Raw genomic sequence first — 18,262 nt, 5'->3', positions numbered from 1 at the left:
TCTGGGACTCTCCACCATTTGACCTTAGAACTGAAGAAGCTTCTCGGATGAGAGGTGAAACGTCTTCAAGCAACTTAAAGAAGTCCAGACGCTTTTCTTTGCAAGCTCCTTTGACTACGATGACCTGGATGACTGAGAACCTTCACAGACATGTTACAAGATGTTTCACAAAAAATAATCATGGTAATACAATTAGTAAAACAAACATTTGAAAAAGGAAGAGCAGTAGCCCATGAACATTAAAATAGAGACTAATTATCACCAAGAATTCAAAAAAGAAAGAACATCACAAATTCTACACTTGGAAACAGTCAAATAGATTTTGCATCTACTACTGTAATAACTGGACACTTGTTTGTAATCACCACAAAACTAATTTCAACCTTTAAAAAATAATAAATAATGAAATAAATCTGTTTTTTCAACTAAATTTCTTTATACTTTTCTTACCCTCCTAAATTTCAGACTTTTACTTCCTTTTCTTGCTCCTCCACTTTCTCAATCACTCCAACTTTACTCCACTATCAACCTTTGCTCTCTCCTTCCTCTGCCCTCCAACCCTTCATGATGTCCCTCCTACCATTTTTGGCTCTCTCTACCTAATTACTCTTCATCTCCTCTCCAGCCTTGGAATTCCATCACACCTTCCTCTTACCCCAATCTGCTTATTCCCTGCATTTCTGCACACGTCCACCTTCTTTACTGCCTCTAAAAAAGTACAAACTATCTAAGTTTACTTTATCTTTCCTCTGCACCCTGAATCTCTGCTAAACTAAAATTCAATCATCTTTCCTTCTTACTTCTTCTCTGCATCTTTTACCTTCTGTCGTACCCTCTTCATAACCTCAAGTTGTTCTGTGTTCTCCATTTAAATTTTCTTTTGGCTAATTGCTCCAGTGTGGAAGCCAATAGATCATTTTGCCTCATGCTCACATTGCTGCATGACAGCTGCTGGTGAAACCCCACAGGTACACAGAGGATAGAGGGAGGAGAAAAGGCAGTGACAAAGAAAGATAGAGCAGGAAGGCAGAAGAGGAAAGAGGTCAGGAAAAGAACAAAAAGTGCAAGAAGAAGCAAGACACATGTGGTTACAGAGACTACTTATGTAATTAAAGTTAAGTGAAGGTGGTGAGCAAAAGATTTGCAAATGATTTGTGATCAATTAAACTTTCTAGTGTAAATAGTAAAACCAAAATACTAAAAAGACTGTTTTCAACTGGTTTGCTATTTACTCACATACAGAATTTAGACAAACACACAAAATAACCAGTGGTATAAATTTTACGGAAAAGTGCTCTTCGTAATTATGCAAATAACGACTGTTTTCCTCACCTTAATAAACAGGTTTTAGTGAACATAGGAGTGTGGCTCTTGGAATAGAAATTCTGGTTGGTCACTGGATTGGTTGAACTCTGGTCCATATTAAATATCTCAGCAATCATGTTTGCATTTTCATTCAATATGCATAGCCTCACAGAGGCACTAGCATGTCTCATGTACACGGAGTTGTTTTATGGGCTTAAACATAAACAAACTTAAACAAAGAGAACATAAACCAGCAGCGGATAAGGAAACTTAAATTCTTAACACTGTGGGGCTTTAAAACATGGCTTTACACTATAGGAGCTCCATGTCAAATGATCATGTTGGTCGATTTTGTCAAGATTTGTGGTGGAGACGAGACCCAAATCCAGAACACAAAGGCAGACAAAGTAAAACAAAGTCCAAAATAAATAGCAGACAATCTGACAGGGAAATGAAGAACCAGAGGGCTATATTTACTTGGAAGACTAAATGAAGACATCAACAGTAGGTGAAAATAGTTAGCACAAAGGAAAAGTAGAAGGAGACACCACAGACACCACAAATTATTCTACAAAGTAAAACAGGGAAATATTAAAAGACAGACGACATTTGGACACTAAACAGTCGGGGTGAAGGACACAAACACATAAATGAGATCGAAGGAACGCAACATGGAAACGCTGGGGAAGCAGAAAAATAAAATCAAAACAGCAACCGAAGTTCAATATGTCACAAAACAACACAAGAACAAAAATGAGTCTGAATTTTAAAATATCACAAAACCAAAGTTCAGCAGGACTTTAATAATAATGGTCACAGGAATCCAAAAGTTAAACAACAGATGACCTCGGGACTGTGAAAGCATTGGTATAAGCAAAGAGAAAACAGGTTGGGTTTACTACAGTTGATCAATGTATTTTTTGATGGGTCAGATGAGGCAAAGCTGAAAGTGAAGTCTTTCACCACCAATTCTTAAACCAGCCCCTGGCATTATACAGCCCACAGATCTGTTTCAGTCCTTTGGTTGTACCTGACCAAAGGTGTGTAGACAATGGGAAATTAGCTTTCAAAGGTGAAAAGTATAAGAAGCTTTTGACCACGCTTTGCTCAACCAGGGATGGAGCAGCTTTGTGACATTAAGCCACTCTCTGATGGGGATCAAAGACTGTTTGGTGGAATGCACGCCTCTGTTGGTGAAACCTAACAAGACAGATTGGGAACACTGAGGGAAATCTGGAGCTTCATTTGAAAAATAAACTGATCCAGTTTGACTTTTTACACTTGGCTCTGGATGAGAGCTGTGATATCTGTAATGCACATCTTTGTTTGTGGACTAACTAAAACTTTTGAGATTACGGCGGAACTGGCAGCAATGCCCTCAGTGAAAAGGTCTATGACAGGGAGTGATTTCTTTGTGGAGGTGACTGCATGCTTGGATAGACTGTGGCTAGCTGGAAAAATGTGAATGCTGATAAAATAGTGAAAAAATGTTGACTGTTCCAGTGTTTCATTGCCTAATTGCAGTATTAGCCCTTACCATCAGTTCAGTTTGTTGGTGCAATCCTCCACAACAGTCCCAGTTTCTCGTGTAGCCCCTTGGGAAAATGAATTGCGCACCCCTGCCTTAAACAGATGGTATATTTGAGAAGAGGTGAGTGTGTGTTTTTGCTACCTTGTCCGCACACTGTTTTGTCCCAGTTTTGGGGATTTTAAACATACACACACACCGGGAGCAGCTCGTTGTCAGCCTTGTGCCGTCACTGCAAGCAACCCCAGAGCTATTTAAGTCACGACAACAATTCCTATGATGGGGAACAGAGCATGAGGAAGCAGTGGAGAGTCAGCGAGAGGGAAGAGAGAGGGAAGAGAGAAAGTAGGGAAGTAGAATCGGACAGCACTGCACAGCAGGGAGAAGAAAAGATGGATGGCAAATATGATGAGAGAATGAGAGAGAAGGGGGATGTGGACAGATAAGGGGACTAGAAGGGGAGGTTGAGAAATACACTGTGGCAGACAGATGAGGGTGTTAGAGGGGCACAAGGTGAGGGGGTGATTTGGAAAGTTGAAAGTGAGATGGAGCTGTGAGAGGCGGAATGATGAAAGATGGAGATGGAGTGTGGTAAAAATTGGTCAGGAAGTGGGGAGATGGATGGAAAAGACCTCACCACCTTTTTGACGAAATTCATGTGGGCCTCTGAAAATGCTGCTAGAGCAGCAGTTACATAACCAAAAAGAAAGTCACTCTACAGTTGCCACAGTAACCACTGACACACACCATGGCAACCAAGGTTACACATGTACAGTTTGTCTTAAAAGTCGAGTCAGTCATTGTATGGGATAATGAGATTAAGTTTCTGTGCTGTATCAACAAACTGTGTCTCGGTTATTAGTGGGAGCATTCTGTACACATTCATACAGTATATGCATGCACATACTCTCGCACCCATTCTAACAGTGGTAATCCTCTCACACCCTGTAACTGAAGGAGGAAAATCATTACACAAATCCACAGCCTTAATCACCTCTGTGCCCCTTTATCATACAATCCCCAGAGCTCTCACCAAATGAAACATTACACTGTGCATTACATTCCTGTAATTTGCAGGTCGCACACCTGCTGTTCCTTCCATGTCTGTCTCAGCCAGTGTCTTTTTCACGCTCCATTGTCTATTTCCCCCTCTTCTTCCAAATGCATAAAAAACCCAAAACAAAGAAAAACTTTCCTCCCCGTCTCACAAAATCTCACGCAGTTAATTGAGTCTAAAAATGGCCGACTTGGCCCAGGCTTCCTCTAGTGAAACCCAGTTTGTCGATCGTTCTGGACAGTCCATTAGGGATGGTGATTAGGAGAGGAATCTCGCTAATTAGGAGGTTTAACAAGGCAGAACGTCCACGGTGATGGGGAGGCTCTCAGAAGTCCCAGAAGTTTGGTGGAACAGACGAGAGGCTCACGCTCCTTTAAGCTCACGGTAATAATCAAGTCCAGTGACCTTACAGCGAGGACAGCATTTCCCAGCTAAGTCTGTACTGATGAGGGTGGCTGTGTCTTTTTAACTGAATACTTTATCAAAGCCTTATTAAAGCCAGTGGATAGTGCTGGGTTGCTATTAATGTGACACTGAGATTTAGATTTTTCACAGTTGGTTTACAGTGAGTATGGAGATAGATGCACTCTATCTCATTGCTTTTAGCATGCAGCTGGCTGTGTTGTAGGAAACAGCTTGTTTGGGATAATACAGGTTAACCAGGTTGTCTAGCAGCTGATACAAAACCTGCATCTCTTTTAAAATCTTGTCAATCTGCCTTTCAAAATCAGCCACTCGTGCACCTCTGAACTGCTTCTAGCACAGCGGCTCTCTTCTGTAATTTCAACACAGACATGCAAAGTCATCAAAATACTTCTGTTTTAAACTTGCATAACTTTTGTTTGGAGGATTGTTGCTTGTGATGAGCTGGGTCTCTGGTCACGACCGTGCTAGGGATTTGTTAAGTATGGTTTTTTATCATTTACTGGATAAGTCACCAAAAATTCAAACCATCAATGCAGATTTCTATGGCAACATGCTCAGGCACCTGATGAAGAATGTTCCGCAGAAATGACCTGAACTATGGCATGGGACATGGTGTCACACCAACACAATTATCAGTCATCACACACCCTGTGAATTTGTCCACTTCCTTTAAATAAAAATTAAGTGGAAGGATTTGTGTTTTGACGCACTGCAAAGGCACAGCTGGAAGGGGACAGAAGAGGCTTTACTGGGAGTAATCCAAAATTAGGTCCCGTGCTAGAAACCATATTATCACAATAGTTCACTCACGATGCAATATTGTCGCAACTTTTAATATTTTGCAATATGCTGACTGTTGCAATAACATATATTGCAATCCATCACATTTTTTTAAAAAGCTAATTATGTCCTCAAAGTCAAACTTTATCAGTATCTCTTTTATCCAATAACAAAAGGTTTTCCCACTTTTCTGTGACGTTAGATCAGACGTTAGAGCCGAGTCCCCTCAAGTTGTGCTCATTGACAAAGACTCACTCAGACTGATGGCAACATGTTGGTATGTCTACATTCATAAATCAGATGACAATCTCTCTGAGAGTGATTGCAGTCAGACAGTGACTGTTTGCAGAGGGGTGCAAGTGCTTTACCTTCATAAGTAGTTGCAGCACTCTGGGCAAACACTTAGCCAGCACAAGTTGCAATTCCTATTTTTACTTATGTGACTGAGCCATCAGTTTGCTTTGTGTGTGTGTGTGTGTGTGTGTGTGTGTGTGTGTGTGTGTGTGTGTGTGTGTGTGTGTGTGTGTGTGTGTGTGTCGGCTGTTGGATGGATTTTATAAGTTCGCTCAACTAACGTTATCTCAGGATGGCGTTAATTTATTTGGTTTACCTGTATTGATACAATATTGCTACGCAAAATATCGAGATACTGTGCTGTAACGATGTTTCCCCACCTCCCCAAAACACTAGACATACCCAGGAAGTTTAGAAACTCCACCCTGGTCTGAATGGCCTTATTCCACCTTCAGATCAGAGAGAGGATATTTTAGAATATAACTAATGGATCCTGCGTTTAAGTGTGCACACCAAACCCTGTGTGGGTAAACACAATAATCTTTACTTTAGCTGTTTTCTGCTAGAATTAAGCTAAGAAAGTGAATAACAGACCTAGTTACAGACGCATCGCATGGTCACAAACAAGACTTTAAATGAAAGCTTTGTTTCTGGTGGATGTGTGAACAGGCAGCTGTCTCTTTAACATGATGGATTTTTTAGAGCTCCCGAGCGTGCAGCACAGCACCATTACTTTTTGTTTTGTTTGCCCTGAAATGTAAGAGTCTCAATACTAAGTGGGCTTTGGAGAAAATTGGAACAGTAGTGGCAATCCACTGCCAAATAAGTGAGGGCCCCTCTGCACCCTGCAGCACAACAGTCAATGATGATTGATTACTCCCTCACAGTCTCATAACTGCGCTCATTATTTCTTTCACAGCCGTTCTCTGACCGAGGACAATATCGGAGCTGGCTTTTCCACAAGTTTGCATCTATTAATAAGCATCTGTTAAGAGAAGTTAAAGTCTCGCTCTTGTTTCTGTTACTATATGACATATACAATCTTGGTTAATGCCAGCACACAGTCCAGGCTTTCCTCGCTTTAATAAACCTTCCTCAAACGTACTGTATGTGCGTCAGTGTGCGGTCTGTGGTCTTTTATACTCGGTAATTAGCTTCCTCTGTCTTCTTGCAGGTCACGGGGTTGCTGTTGAGACAAAGCCGTAGAGACACCAACAGTATAAACTCAGCTCACTGGAGGCAGCTTCCTTTATTGTGTAAGAAACTCCAGTAGGCTCTTTTAACATTCACCTTGCAGCGAGTAGTAATTACAATATGGATCCCTCAGCCACTTCTTAAGCACGTAATTAGGTGTGCTGCGTTAAGGAACGTTAATCAGCAGGGAGGAAACTTCTGTTTTACTTCCCTCACGTTCAAAGGCAGTTGAGCAGGAACTACACCATGGGCAGTTCGGTGACACAAAGCAGCCAAATGCAGAAAATGTAGCATACTCTCCTGCTTCTTCTTGATCTCCGGTCTCCCTTTGTTTCCTTTTAAACACATGCTCTCTCTCCTTCTCTCTCCTTCTCTCTCGTTTTCATTCACATGCACGCTTAAACATTACGACTGGCGTTGTGTTCCAACTCAACACACAGCTGTTTCAAGTCTTGGCACCAGCGCTCGTGACAGTAATTACCTGCCTAGTGGAGGTGGAACTAGTCTGTGCTGAGAGCTAGGAAATAGCAATCTGGAAGAACAGTGCTGCACGGGAAGAAGGCGACACTCTGTGAGGCAACCAGACCTTCTGCTTAACTTGGAAGCAGGACACCCCAATATGGTCTCCTTACGAAAGGAGGGCCAGCATTAGATTGCAGAGCCAAGGCAGCAAGTATTGTGTTTTTGATGATGAGGCCGCCTTACCATTAGCATTGATATATTAAGTGACTGCTGTTTAGATAAATGTAGTTAAGATAACTAAAATAATAAAAATTAATCTTATGCCAAATCATATCGATCATATCGAGGGATATCTTTCCATTATCTGGATACATTTAGTCTAACTGGTGATCAACTTGCTAACGTAACCCAGGGTTTCCCCAGCATGTTCATCTGAAAGGAGTGGCAACATCTGGCCAATCACAAACACGGAGAAGTGTACTGGCAGCACATAGGCTGATTTTTACAAATAAAAATAAAACCGTTATAAAAATATAAACATGTTAAAAAAAACAGTGCAGACTGAAAGCAACACATGCAGACAAAGCTGCGAGTGTGTGTGAGTGTGAGAGAGAAAGCACTGTATAGTAGTTCAGTATTAAAAGTGTATGAATGTGTGAGCGCTGTGAATGATTTGGTCAGCAAGACTGCAGAAGAGCTACTAATAAAGTTTAGCCTATCTGAAGCCAGAAAAGAAAGCCAAGAAAAATGCTGACTGTGTAAGTTAACAGACTTGTTAGTATCATTTATTATTGTTAGGATCATTTATTAATGCTCATAAAAACTAAAACTTTGGAAGATTGTAGCCAACAAGAAAAAAAACATGGAATAAAGTTGTGTCTAAGAATGTGTTTTAATTACTGATGCTCATCTAAGAAACACAAAGACTTTAGATGCTATTAAAAAATCTAGACCATCCTGCTGTCCGTGCACAGAGTTTCAAGCGATCTTCCAGGAATGGATGACGCTATTTACAAAGAACTGGTAAATGGACTGGTTCTTATATAGCACCTTTCTACTCTATCTGAGCACTCAAAGGGCTTTATACACCATGCCTCCTTCACCCATTAACACAAGCAGCTTTTATAATGCTGAAGTGGATTGTATCTTACATTCACACTCTGATGGAAACATCAGAGAGAAACTTGGGGTTAGTATCTTGCTGAAGGATATTTGGCATGCGGGCTGGAGCAGTCAGTTGTCAAACCGCCAACCTACTAATCAGTACATGACCTGACCTGTACCATACCTCCCAAGCTACAGGATCACTAGACAGTGACTTCATACCTGTTGATCTCTAACCTAGAGCATAACCTGCTGCAGAGAAGGTAATAATGTGAGTTACCATAGTAAGAAGTGAACCAATTTCAACCAAATGTAATAAAATGCTTTAAATACTTTCAGTAAACACATTATGCTCATTTCTACCTGCACATTTTTATTCCTGGAACACACAAGAGTAGCTTTGCATGATTCATGGTTCATAATAATCCTTATTTATCTTATACTCTGTCTTTGTTTTCCCTGCCTTTACAATTTAAGCCAAACTTTTTCTGACTGGCTGCCTCTTGCAAACAGAAGAGTTCAACGGCAGGTGGGTGGGGCTTCTTCACAGCCAAAGCTTTGCCCCTGTGATAGTATTTTATGTCACTCCTCTCAGTGACATCATACAGGCTAAGAGAGGAAAACATTGTCTGGAATGAAGCATTTAGAGTAATCTGAATTTAACATTTCATATCCCCGTTTGAACAGCTCATCTGAACAGGCATTACCTGTTTTCTCAAAGCTGTTAAAAAGCTCTCAAAGCTCTCAAAGCTCTGCAGCTGGATCCTTAGCTTCCTGTCTGACAGACGCCAGGTGGTCAGACTGGGCAGCATCACCTCATCCCCCATCACACTGAACACTGGTGCTCCACAGGGGTGTGTACTGAGCCCTCTCCTGTACTCACTCTACACCTACGACTGCACAGCCACTAACAGCTCCAACATCATTGTGAAGTTTGCGGACGACACTACAGTGGTGGGTCTTATCACCAACGGTGATGAGACGGCTTACAGGGAGGAGGTCAGCGCCCTGACCCACTGGTGTCAAGACAACCATCTCACCCTCAACGTCGCAAAGACAAAGGAGTTGATAGTGGACTTCCGGAGGTGCAGAGAAGTACACACCCCCATCACCATCAACGGCGCTGCTGTGGAGAGAGTGAGCAGCTTCAGGTTCCTTGGTGTACATCTGGCTGAGGATCTTACGTGGTCAGTACACACAAACAAAACAGTGAAGAAGGTGCAGCAGCGCCTCTTCTTTCTCAGGAGACTGAAAAGATTCGGCATGAGCCCCCGCATCCTCAGGACCTTCTATCGCTGTGCCATTGAGAGCATCCTCACTGGATGCATCACCACCTGGTATGGCAACAGCACCGCCTACAACTGCAAAGCTCTCCAGCGAATAGTGCGGTGCTCTGAACGGATAATTGGAGGTGAGCTTCCCTCCCTCCAAGACATCTACAGGAAGCGCTGCCTGAGGAAAGCGGGGAGGATCATCAAGGACTCCAGTCACCCCAGCCATAAACTGTTCAGACTGCTTCCATCAGGAAGGAGGTTCTGCAGCATCCGGTCCCGTACCAGCAGACTGAGAGACAGCTTTTTCCATCAGGCCATCAGACTGCTGAACACGTCATAGACACCTCAGCTTCACTACTGGAACTTCAACATTATGCACTCCACACTGTATATAAATGCCACTTGTTTTGCACATATTCAACTCTGTATATTTTATATATTTTATTATTATTATTAATATTATTATTTTTTATTTTTTTTACTATTTAATTTGTAAAAATGTGTATACACACACACACACACACACACACACGTAGGAAAATATTTAGTATACACATCCAGAAATGCATACACTATTATATATTGTACATATATTTATTAGTTTCAGGTTGGCCATTCTTGTATTTTGCTCGTTTGTGTTGTTGTGTTTGCACATCTCTGTTGCTTGTGGGGCTCGCACACAAGAATTTCACTCGCATGTGCTGTGCCAGTGTGCCTGCACATGTGATGTGACAATAAAAGTGATTTGATTTGATTTGATTTGTTAATAGAATTAATTCTGAGTGTTTTCAGTTCTCTATAGACTCTGGTTGTGAAAGGGCAAATTCAGTTAATTCAGATAACAGTTGGTTGGAATATAGAAGTTAATGTTACTGTCCAGGAAAAAAGTTAAATTGATTTAAATGACCACCACTAAATGTAAAAATATTTCTCCAAGAACAAATCAGATCAACTTAAAGAGTTTTCCACTATTGCTTTCAGCCATTTATCACCGTTTAAAGGTCTGACCTGCTCTTGGATTTGGTTGATGTGATAGGAGATCGCATAGCAGCGAAACTACCTCTTCCCTTATATTTGCTCTTGGCCAGGCCATCATAGCTAATTTGTCCCGTCAGGCTCTGCTACCTCCAGTCTGCCCCGTCTTGCAGTTGAAATCCAACATTAATTTCCTTTACTTCACCAACTCAAGGACAGCAGTTCATTCTCGGGAGCTTGACAAACTGCTTGTGCTACAGGTACAGTACAACCCCAATTCCCCTAGTTAGGACAGCCCTCCTGCCAAGGCAGCTTAATAGTTATTGTCATTGTGTGCCTTTACTGGTCGTCAACCAGCAGATATTTGGACAGAAATAATGATAAATGTTTCTGGTTATTATTGCTATTCTCCAAGTGAACAAGCTACAGGAAAGGTAGAACATCCCAGGGAGCACACATACCAATGAGCTAATATATTAAACTGGAGCTTGAATCAGCCCTAAATGTAGGAAGCACTATGATGTAATAAAATGTGGCAAGTACTGGCACAGAGAGAACAGACAGAAGTGAGTTTTTGACAGGTTGTCATGACAATTTCTAGTAAATTTAAATTTGAATCACCAATCACACAAAAAGCTACTGTTCGTGTGTGTGTTTTTAAAGAAAATGGTCAATATACAGCATTGCCTTTGTTCATTCCTGTTTACTTTACGATATAACGATTTGTATTAAAGAGCAAAGACGGTAAAATTCAGCCACAAAGTCCATAATAATCCACGCCTAAGGACATGAGTAGTTGCCCAAAACAAACAGCAACAGAGCTGAAACAAAGCTGAATGGAAAATGAGAGCAGAGCAGTGCATTGATTCTATTTGAGCAGCTGATGATTCCTGGAAAAAAATAAAATAAAAAAGAATTCTCAAAGAGAAACACGAGATAGTTATGAAATACGGTGCTTGGTGTTTAGGAATCCTCGTGGTTATTATTGAGAGAGAGTTCAGAGTAAAGTTGAAGAAACGTCTGTGTGGGCTTCGCCTGGGGAAGGACTTGCTGTAATGTCGCCGTCGACCAATTAAGTTTGATAAATGTGACCGCTGCTTTCAGACCGGCGGGAGGAACGACTGCAGTCGGCGTCTGCAGGACTTAGCCAGATAATAAAGGTTAACTTCACTGTAAAGATAAAAGAGTGGAAAGCCACAGAAAGTTGGGCTGTGTGTTTTTTTCTTTCAAAAACACAAATATTAACACTGGTTGCAAGTTGTGTGCATGCTGCCCAAATGCCTGGCGAGAAGCTGTAGGGGAGACCGGGGATAGTTGTAACATTTTTGACATTTCTGTCTGTAAATTGGAGCTCGTTTAAGGTAGTGGATTCAAAATGTAATGCAAAGTATTTACATGTCTCTGCTATTAAATAGTGCAGCTATTTTCTCTGCAGCACAATTACCCATTGCATGGTATGGTCTCAAACACAAAGAGTGAAATGTTACAATTAACCCCATAGTCTGGGTTAGTTGTAACATATCCTGGGGTGAAATGTAACACAATGAAATAAGGGTACTAACGAAACATTAACATGTAATCTTTGTTTATTCAACACATGAATGCACTTAGAGCCATTTATGTAGCTGTGTGTGTGTGTGTGTGACAGAATGCAGAAATCTAGCTTTTGAACATATTCCAACCCCCCAAAAAAGACAAATTATGAAATTTTCTGCAACTGAATATTTCATTAATTTTGATTGGTCTTCCTTGAGTTTGGCCTCATTGGCTCAGTGGGCATTATAACCTACAACTCTTGCACCAATTTTGAACATAACAATGAAGCTGAAAAAATGTAGTTGTTCACCAGCATCGCAATTCCATTACTTTTTATCATGGCTTACCTTGGTGTGGTTTGCAAAGTGCTTCAGAAAGATGAGGAAATCTGTTTCTTGCACCCATCCTGATTTATTTCCACTACCAGTACTTCCTACTGGTCTATCTCTGACACAGTGTGAGAATGTGTATGTGTGGGAACACAAACAGTGGAGGAATTGTGTTGCCAATGGCATTAACCGCATATACAAAAGTGACCAGTGAACCTCTCTCTGCTGATGTCGTTGCCCCAACTCGTTTAATATAAGTTAAAGTAATAGTGTGGTAAGTTGTAACATCTGCATTATTGTTACAACTAACCCAGACTGTTGCTGTTACAACTGACCCAGACTCCTATAGCCATGAACTAGCTAACATTACAGCCAACGGCTAAAACATTAGCACTAAAGACTTACACAGAATATATCCCCATAGACATACAAATAACATAATTTAAATTTGATGAGTTTAACTGCAAAGCAGATAATGCTATTAAACATTGAAATAAAGTAGAAAAACTTACTTTTTGGCATACAAATTACTTTTTTTCATGTTAAATTGTCTGTGTTTGACAAAATGTGCTGATTTTTCACATGTGATAGCAGAACTGAATTGGGCATGCACAGGATGAGTCACATCATTTGAAACGTAGCCCTGATTGGAGATATTGGAAGTGTTACAACTAACCCACGTTACAACTATCCCCGGTCTCCCCTACTGTAAACTGGGAGTGGACCTTTGTCGCTGTCTGTGGTGCTGAAAGCCTCAGCGCTGTCTGCTTTTGATACTGGAAACAATTTTGGATTACCTTGAACTTTAGTGAAGTCTCTCTTTGGACAAGGAAAAAAGAAATAGAAAGAAATGTGAAATACCTGGTGATCTAATGTCGCTATCTGTATCGAGGACAGCAAGCATGCAATCATACTGAAAGGCGCTGACAACTCCCTATTCTCTCTATTACAGGTGTTGGGCGTTTTGGATCAGCCTGCAAGCTTATTCTCTGGAGAATCCCAGCCGGCCAAAAATAAAGAAGAGGGGGGAAAGGAACTTAAATCGCAAACTATTACACATCCTTAAATGAGTCAATGATTTAAAATATATGGAGATTAAAAAGCAAACTTACGAGTGCCATCAAACCGAGTGGCTATAGTGTCCAGAAACGTGTTCTGCGGCGCTAGTAATCCCTTCATCACAGGCATTTTCCCTGCTTAATGTCGAATTCCCCATCAAAGTTACTGAAGAGATGGCGCAAGTCGTCCAAACGCTTGAGGTGCTCCCATCGAAGGTGCTGATGGCTATATGACCGAGCAGCTATCCAGTCAACTCAGCACAACGCAAAAGCTCCTAGTTGGTGGGGAGCGCACGTGATGCGCTCACCCGTGCGTCTGTTGCGTGTGTTAAGGACAGGAGAAGAGGGAGACCACAGGTGCTGCTCAGGTAACAGCGAGGGACAGGGTGACACTCCCTGTCAGCGATTCCATTATTATGTCGGTTGGAGCCAACGATCATCTATCCACAGCGTGCAGCGGTGAGAGACGAGCATTCTTAACAGCTGTGATTAAAGCCGCAAATCTGACAGTTTCTCGGCGTGGAGACACGGTGACATCACAACAGAGAAAAACAGCTGACTCCTGAACTTTTATTGAAATTTTGATTTACAGCTTTTTAATTAGTTTCCTCCCACTTAGCGCGTCACTCAAGTGAGTCGTGAATTTCTCTTATGCCGTTGCTCATGTGCTCTGCTTAAGGACGCCGCGGTGTTAAAATAAAGCCAATAAACTACATCAGTTGTGCAGACTGCAAATAAGTCACTTAAGTAGGTGCACGACTCATTCACGTCGTTGTGTTGGAAGCGTGTCCGCACTGTTTTTAGCGACATCTGGTGGTAGGATCAAGGTACGGCCTGCATGGAAGGCACGGAAAGATGGGCTGAAGTCTGCCATGAGCTGCACAACAGCGCTGCGCAGCTCGGATCCGCTGTGCTACATCGCCATCCTGTGGATGCTAAGATACAGATCTCCATAAAGCCTGTAAATGTGCAGCACATAAATGCTCGTTAACTAGTTACAGTTTCTTATATAGATATGTGTATATAACATTACTCACACTGCACTTTATGTACATATGAAAAAAATAATCAGAGTGTATTTACTGTATATAGTAACCATTTGTAAATAGTAGAAAATACCGGTAGAGTTTTGAGGCTTTTATTATTTGTCCACTATTTTTTCTTAGGTACTTATTTTTCTATTTTTTTCTCATATATTTCTCATTCCCTTTGTCTTGTTGACCCTTGTGCTGCTGTAATGTGTAAATTTCCCCAATGTCAATGAAGTCTATGTCTTTGTCTAAAAAAATCACTTAAACCGTTTAGTGAGACGTACAATGAAAATGACATTGAAGAAGCTGTAACGGCAAGACTCAGTTTTATCAATGTCATAACAGTACGGTCGAATATTTCAAAAGCAACATCCCATGAAAATGTTTGTTTGTTTGTATTTTGTTTTTGAGGGATCTGGACAAGCATCCTTTTTGTGGCTACAGTGGACCACTCCTTAGTGTATCACTCATTTATCAGCTAAAAGCTTCATTGAGATAAAAATCTCTTTTCTAAGAGAGACTATAACCAAGAGGGCAGCAGAAATTACAAAATATCCTTCTGTTGCAAGATGTTTGGGGTTTTCATTTATATGTTTATATGATTGCTTAACATGGCCGTGGTCAGGAGGTATAGTGAGTCATCTACCAACAGGAAGTCAGACATTTGCTTCCTAGGCATGGAAAAAAGCACTAGTATGAATCTATCTGTGTGTGATTGGGGGGAATAAGGCTTGTAGTAACACCTGCTATTAAGTACGAGTCCATTTAACATTTATTTTAATAGGATTCAAACATAGACTATACTCTTTAGTCTTTCTGAGGCACTCTTTAGTAAATTTCCTCCTGTGCTTATGTTGTAGAGAGGCCCACTTCTGATTCTGCTTCAAATTCTTTGATATGATACACAATTTATAGTTGAATCAATAGCTGCACACTGCTCAGCTCCTGAGGCAACAAGAAAGCCTCAAACTAAACATTTCCACCGTCATGTTTCCCAGCTGATATGAGGCTCTTCTCTGGAAAAGCTGTTTTTGGTCTGCAGCAAATATGTCTGTTGTTATTGTGGCCAAACAGTGATATCTCTTATTCACTGATCCAGGATGTGTTATTCAAAAAAAAAACAAAAAAAAAAACGTTGGTATGTTCAGTAGTAACGTGTACCTTTGCTCTAATGTTCTTTATAGATAGCAAATGCTTTTTCCTGATACGACTCCCATGCAGCTCAGATTTGGTTTTGACAACAACATTAGCGACAGATCCTGGAGATTTCTTTGTGCATTAAACAGTTTTGTTCTTAGGCTGAATTTTCTGGAGCGGTAGGTCACGGAGAAACTGGCAGTCATTAGAAATCACTGCCGCTTGTAGATGATTTTCTTGCAGTGGAATGATTTGATGTTCTTTCTTCCACAGACTACCAGACTCATAAACATCCTCAACCTTTTTCTAAAGACCTGAGAGAGCTTCTTAGACCCTGATGACACGGCACACTTCAGAAGTAAGACAGCTCCAGAACTGGCAGAGGACTAAATTAGACAGTTTCCACTTTCCCTACAAGTTTCTATTTATTGGTACTTAATCTGCAAGCCTAATTCCTAATTTTATGGTTCTAAAGTAGTAAAATTTGTACTTTTTCCACATCATTAATAACTTTTCTAATTAAAATCTGCCTTTTTTTCTTAAATCCATGTACTGTTATATACTGTTTAAAAGATGATAACGCGAAGTCATTCTGTGCTGCTGCGCTTGGTCTTTTCTGTTGGCTGTGGGCACTTGTGGTTTCTGGGTTCGTGCGGGTTCTCATCACCACTCTGTGCTCTGATGTTTTGACTCTAGTGATCAGGGGAACTTGATGGAAATGCTGTTGTCCTTACAAACCACCACACTGCTTGTTGTTGCGCCCCTCCCTCGTCCTGCGGAAACCCTGATAAGGATAAGTGGAAGAGGATGGATGGATGATGGATGGGAGTAGGACACCTGTAAATACTTTCTGAAGCTCAAGAAAAAAAGAAAATAAATAAATAAAAGATCTTCAAATGCTTCACTTGTTTGGATATTGTTCAAATAGTAATTTTTCTCATGATGTGCTTCTTTTCCACATGATAATATCTTCTAAAATGCAAACCTTTCCTCAACAGGAAACATTCAGTATAAAAAGCAATTTATTTCAGCATAAGCTCAAGGTGCTCCTAAGGAGCAGAGTTACTGAGATATTGGCTAACAGTAAGAGACGTTTAAGAAACTGCCTCGTGTAATAAAATCCCAATTTGCAAATCCTTATTTTCTCCAGTACGTAAATCAAGAAATAGGACTACATCCAAGTTTTCAATTTCAAGGTTCATGCTGCAAGTACAAGATACCTCTAGGAAATATCTTGAAACCTATCTTGTAAGTTCATGAACCCACAAATACACACATGTTCAACAAAAGCCATAACTAAACTCCATTCTAGGTCAGTCCCATTACCTACAGTGCTACAGCATGGGCCTAAACAGCAAAAGTCAAAAACAGTGCCTCCTACTCAGCTCTTTCCCAAAAGTGAAGCAGCTGTTTTAGTGTTTATGTCATGTGGAAAACATGTAGTCATCAGGCGCTCCCAGGCCCATCGAAATGTGAATCATATGTCTCCTCTGTGCCTTCAAACAAGCTCACGAACTGTACACGCATTCAAACAAATGCATTCAGGATCCACATAAAGAAATATGTGAGTCATGTCCCCGAGGTGAGCCAGAGCCAAGTAGTTAAGCACACAGAGCTTCTTCCATAAATGTGTCAGCTAATAAAATTAAAACAGACAGCCAACACACTGCGATGCTCCACCTGAGTAATTAAATGCTTAATGCATCGTTTAATCCTAATCACTGCACCAAATACACATCTTGCGTGCATGTGTGTGTGCGCCTCACAGTTAAGTTCATAGCAAAGTGACAGTCGAGCCAAAGTGAGTCGCTGTGGATTCCAGCGTTACCTCACCAGAAATGTTATTAAACCTCCAAAGATTAGAGCCAATTAAGCTTCCGCGTAATTATCAGTCAATCACTGTAGCTGTGACAACACTTAAGGCACTAGAGAAAAAATATTTGGGATATTAAAGAAAAATAGTTTATTTGCAGAGCTATCACCATGCTTTTTTATAACATTTACCTTACCCCAAAGGGAGAAAAAAAAATGTATTTCCCTCCACACCACCTCCCATCTGTCCAAATTGTTTTTAATGCTTGCAAACACGGCAACTTTACACCTAACTTTATTATTAATCTACTGCATGAGGTGACATAAATAAACCTCTCTTACAGCAGATATTTTCTCAGCTCAGGTGTAACGTTTTAAATGGCTCTCATTTGGACGTGTCAGTGCCGGAGTGCTGCACACTGGGTCATTGTTATTGATTACTGAGACCGAGGCTTTGTTTACATTATTCATTACACCTGAAATGGCATTTCAGAATGTCTGTGGACATCCTGACACGTGGAGGTAGGGGGGCAATGTGTATTTGTGTCGCAGAAAACATTAGACAACTCTTGTCAAAATTTGGTGCAATGGATAGATTTCTTCCAGCCACCGTTCCCTAAGTCAGATAGCACCGCTAGGGGGCGGCAAAGTTACGTTTTATTAATCCCTCAGCTGGATGGTGATGTTGGTTTAAAAATGTACACGAACCCATTAATATGCACCAATTACAAGTGAATTTAAGATGTTTGAATAGTGCACAATAATAATAACTGTAATGAAGATCATTACGCCTATATGCATTTGTACTGCTTTACAGTAATCTCAGCTCCAGCTCTGAGTCTCTCTGTGTTATTTTGGTATAAACAGTTGGACCCTAATCAGATCTGACCTTGTGTCTGTATAATGTACAGTCATGCATTTATACTGAAGATTCCCTTGCGGCATTAAAGCAACACAATG

General features: G+C 40.8%; 1 protein-coding gene across 1 annotated transcript in view; it reads right to left on the bottom strand.

The window, feature by feature from the left end:
* Window positions 1-13,519, bottom strand: part of kcnh8 (potassium voltage-gated channel, subfamily H (eag-related), member 8) — a 57,934-nt gene extending 44,415 nt beyond the window's left edge. The window contains exon 1 of the mRNA XM_082520799.1: window positions 13,377-13,519. Within this exon, the coding sequence (XP_082376925.1) occupies window positions 13,377-13,452 (76 nt within the window). The 5' untranslated portion in view covers window positions 13,453-13,519. The remainder of the gene's footprint in view (window positions 1-13,376) is intronic.
* Between the last annotated feature and the right edge of the window lie 4,743 nt (window positions 13,520-18,262).

Source organism: Aulonocara stuartgranti (genome assembly GCF_965226115.1).
Source record: "Aulonocara stuartgranti genome assembly, chromosome: 22".
In the NCBI taxonomy this organism is placed as follows: domain Eukaryota; kingdom Metazoa; phylum Chordata; class Actinopteri; order Cichliformes; family Cichlidae; genus Aulonocara; species Aulonocara stuartgranti.
Note: the sequence above shows the minus strand (reverse complement) of the source record. Positions and strands in the feature narration are given on the sequence as shown.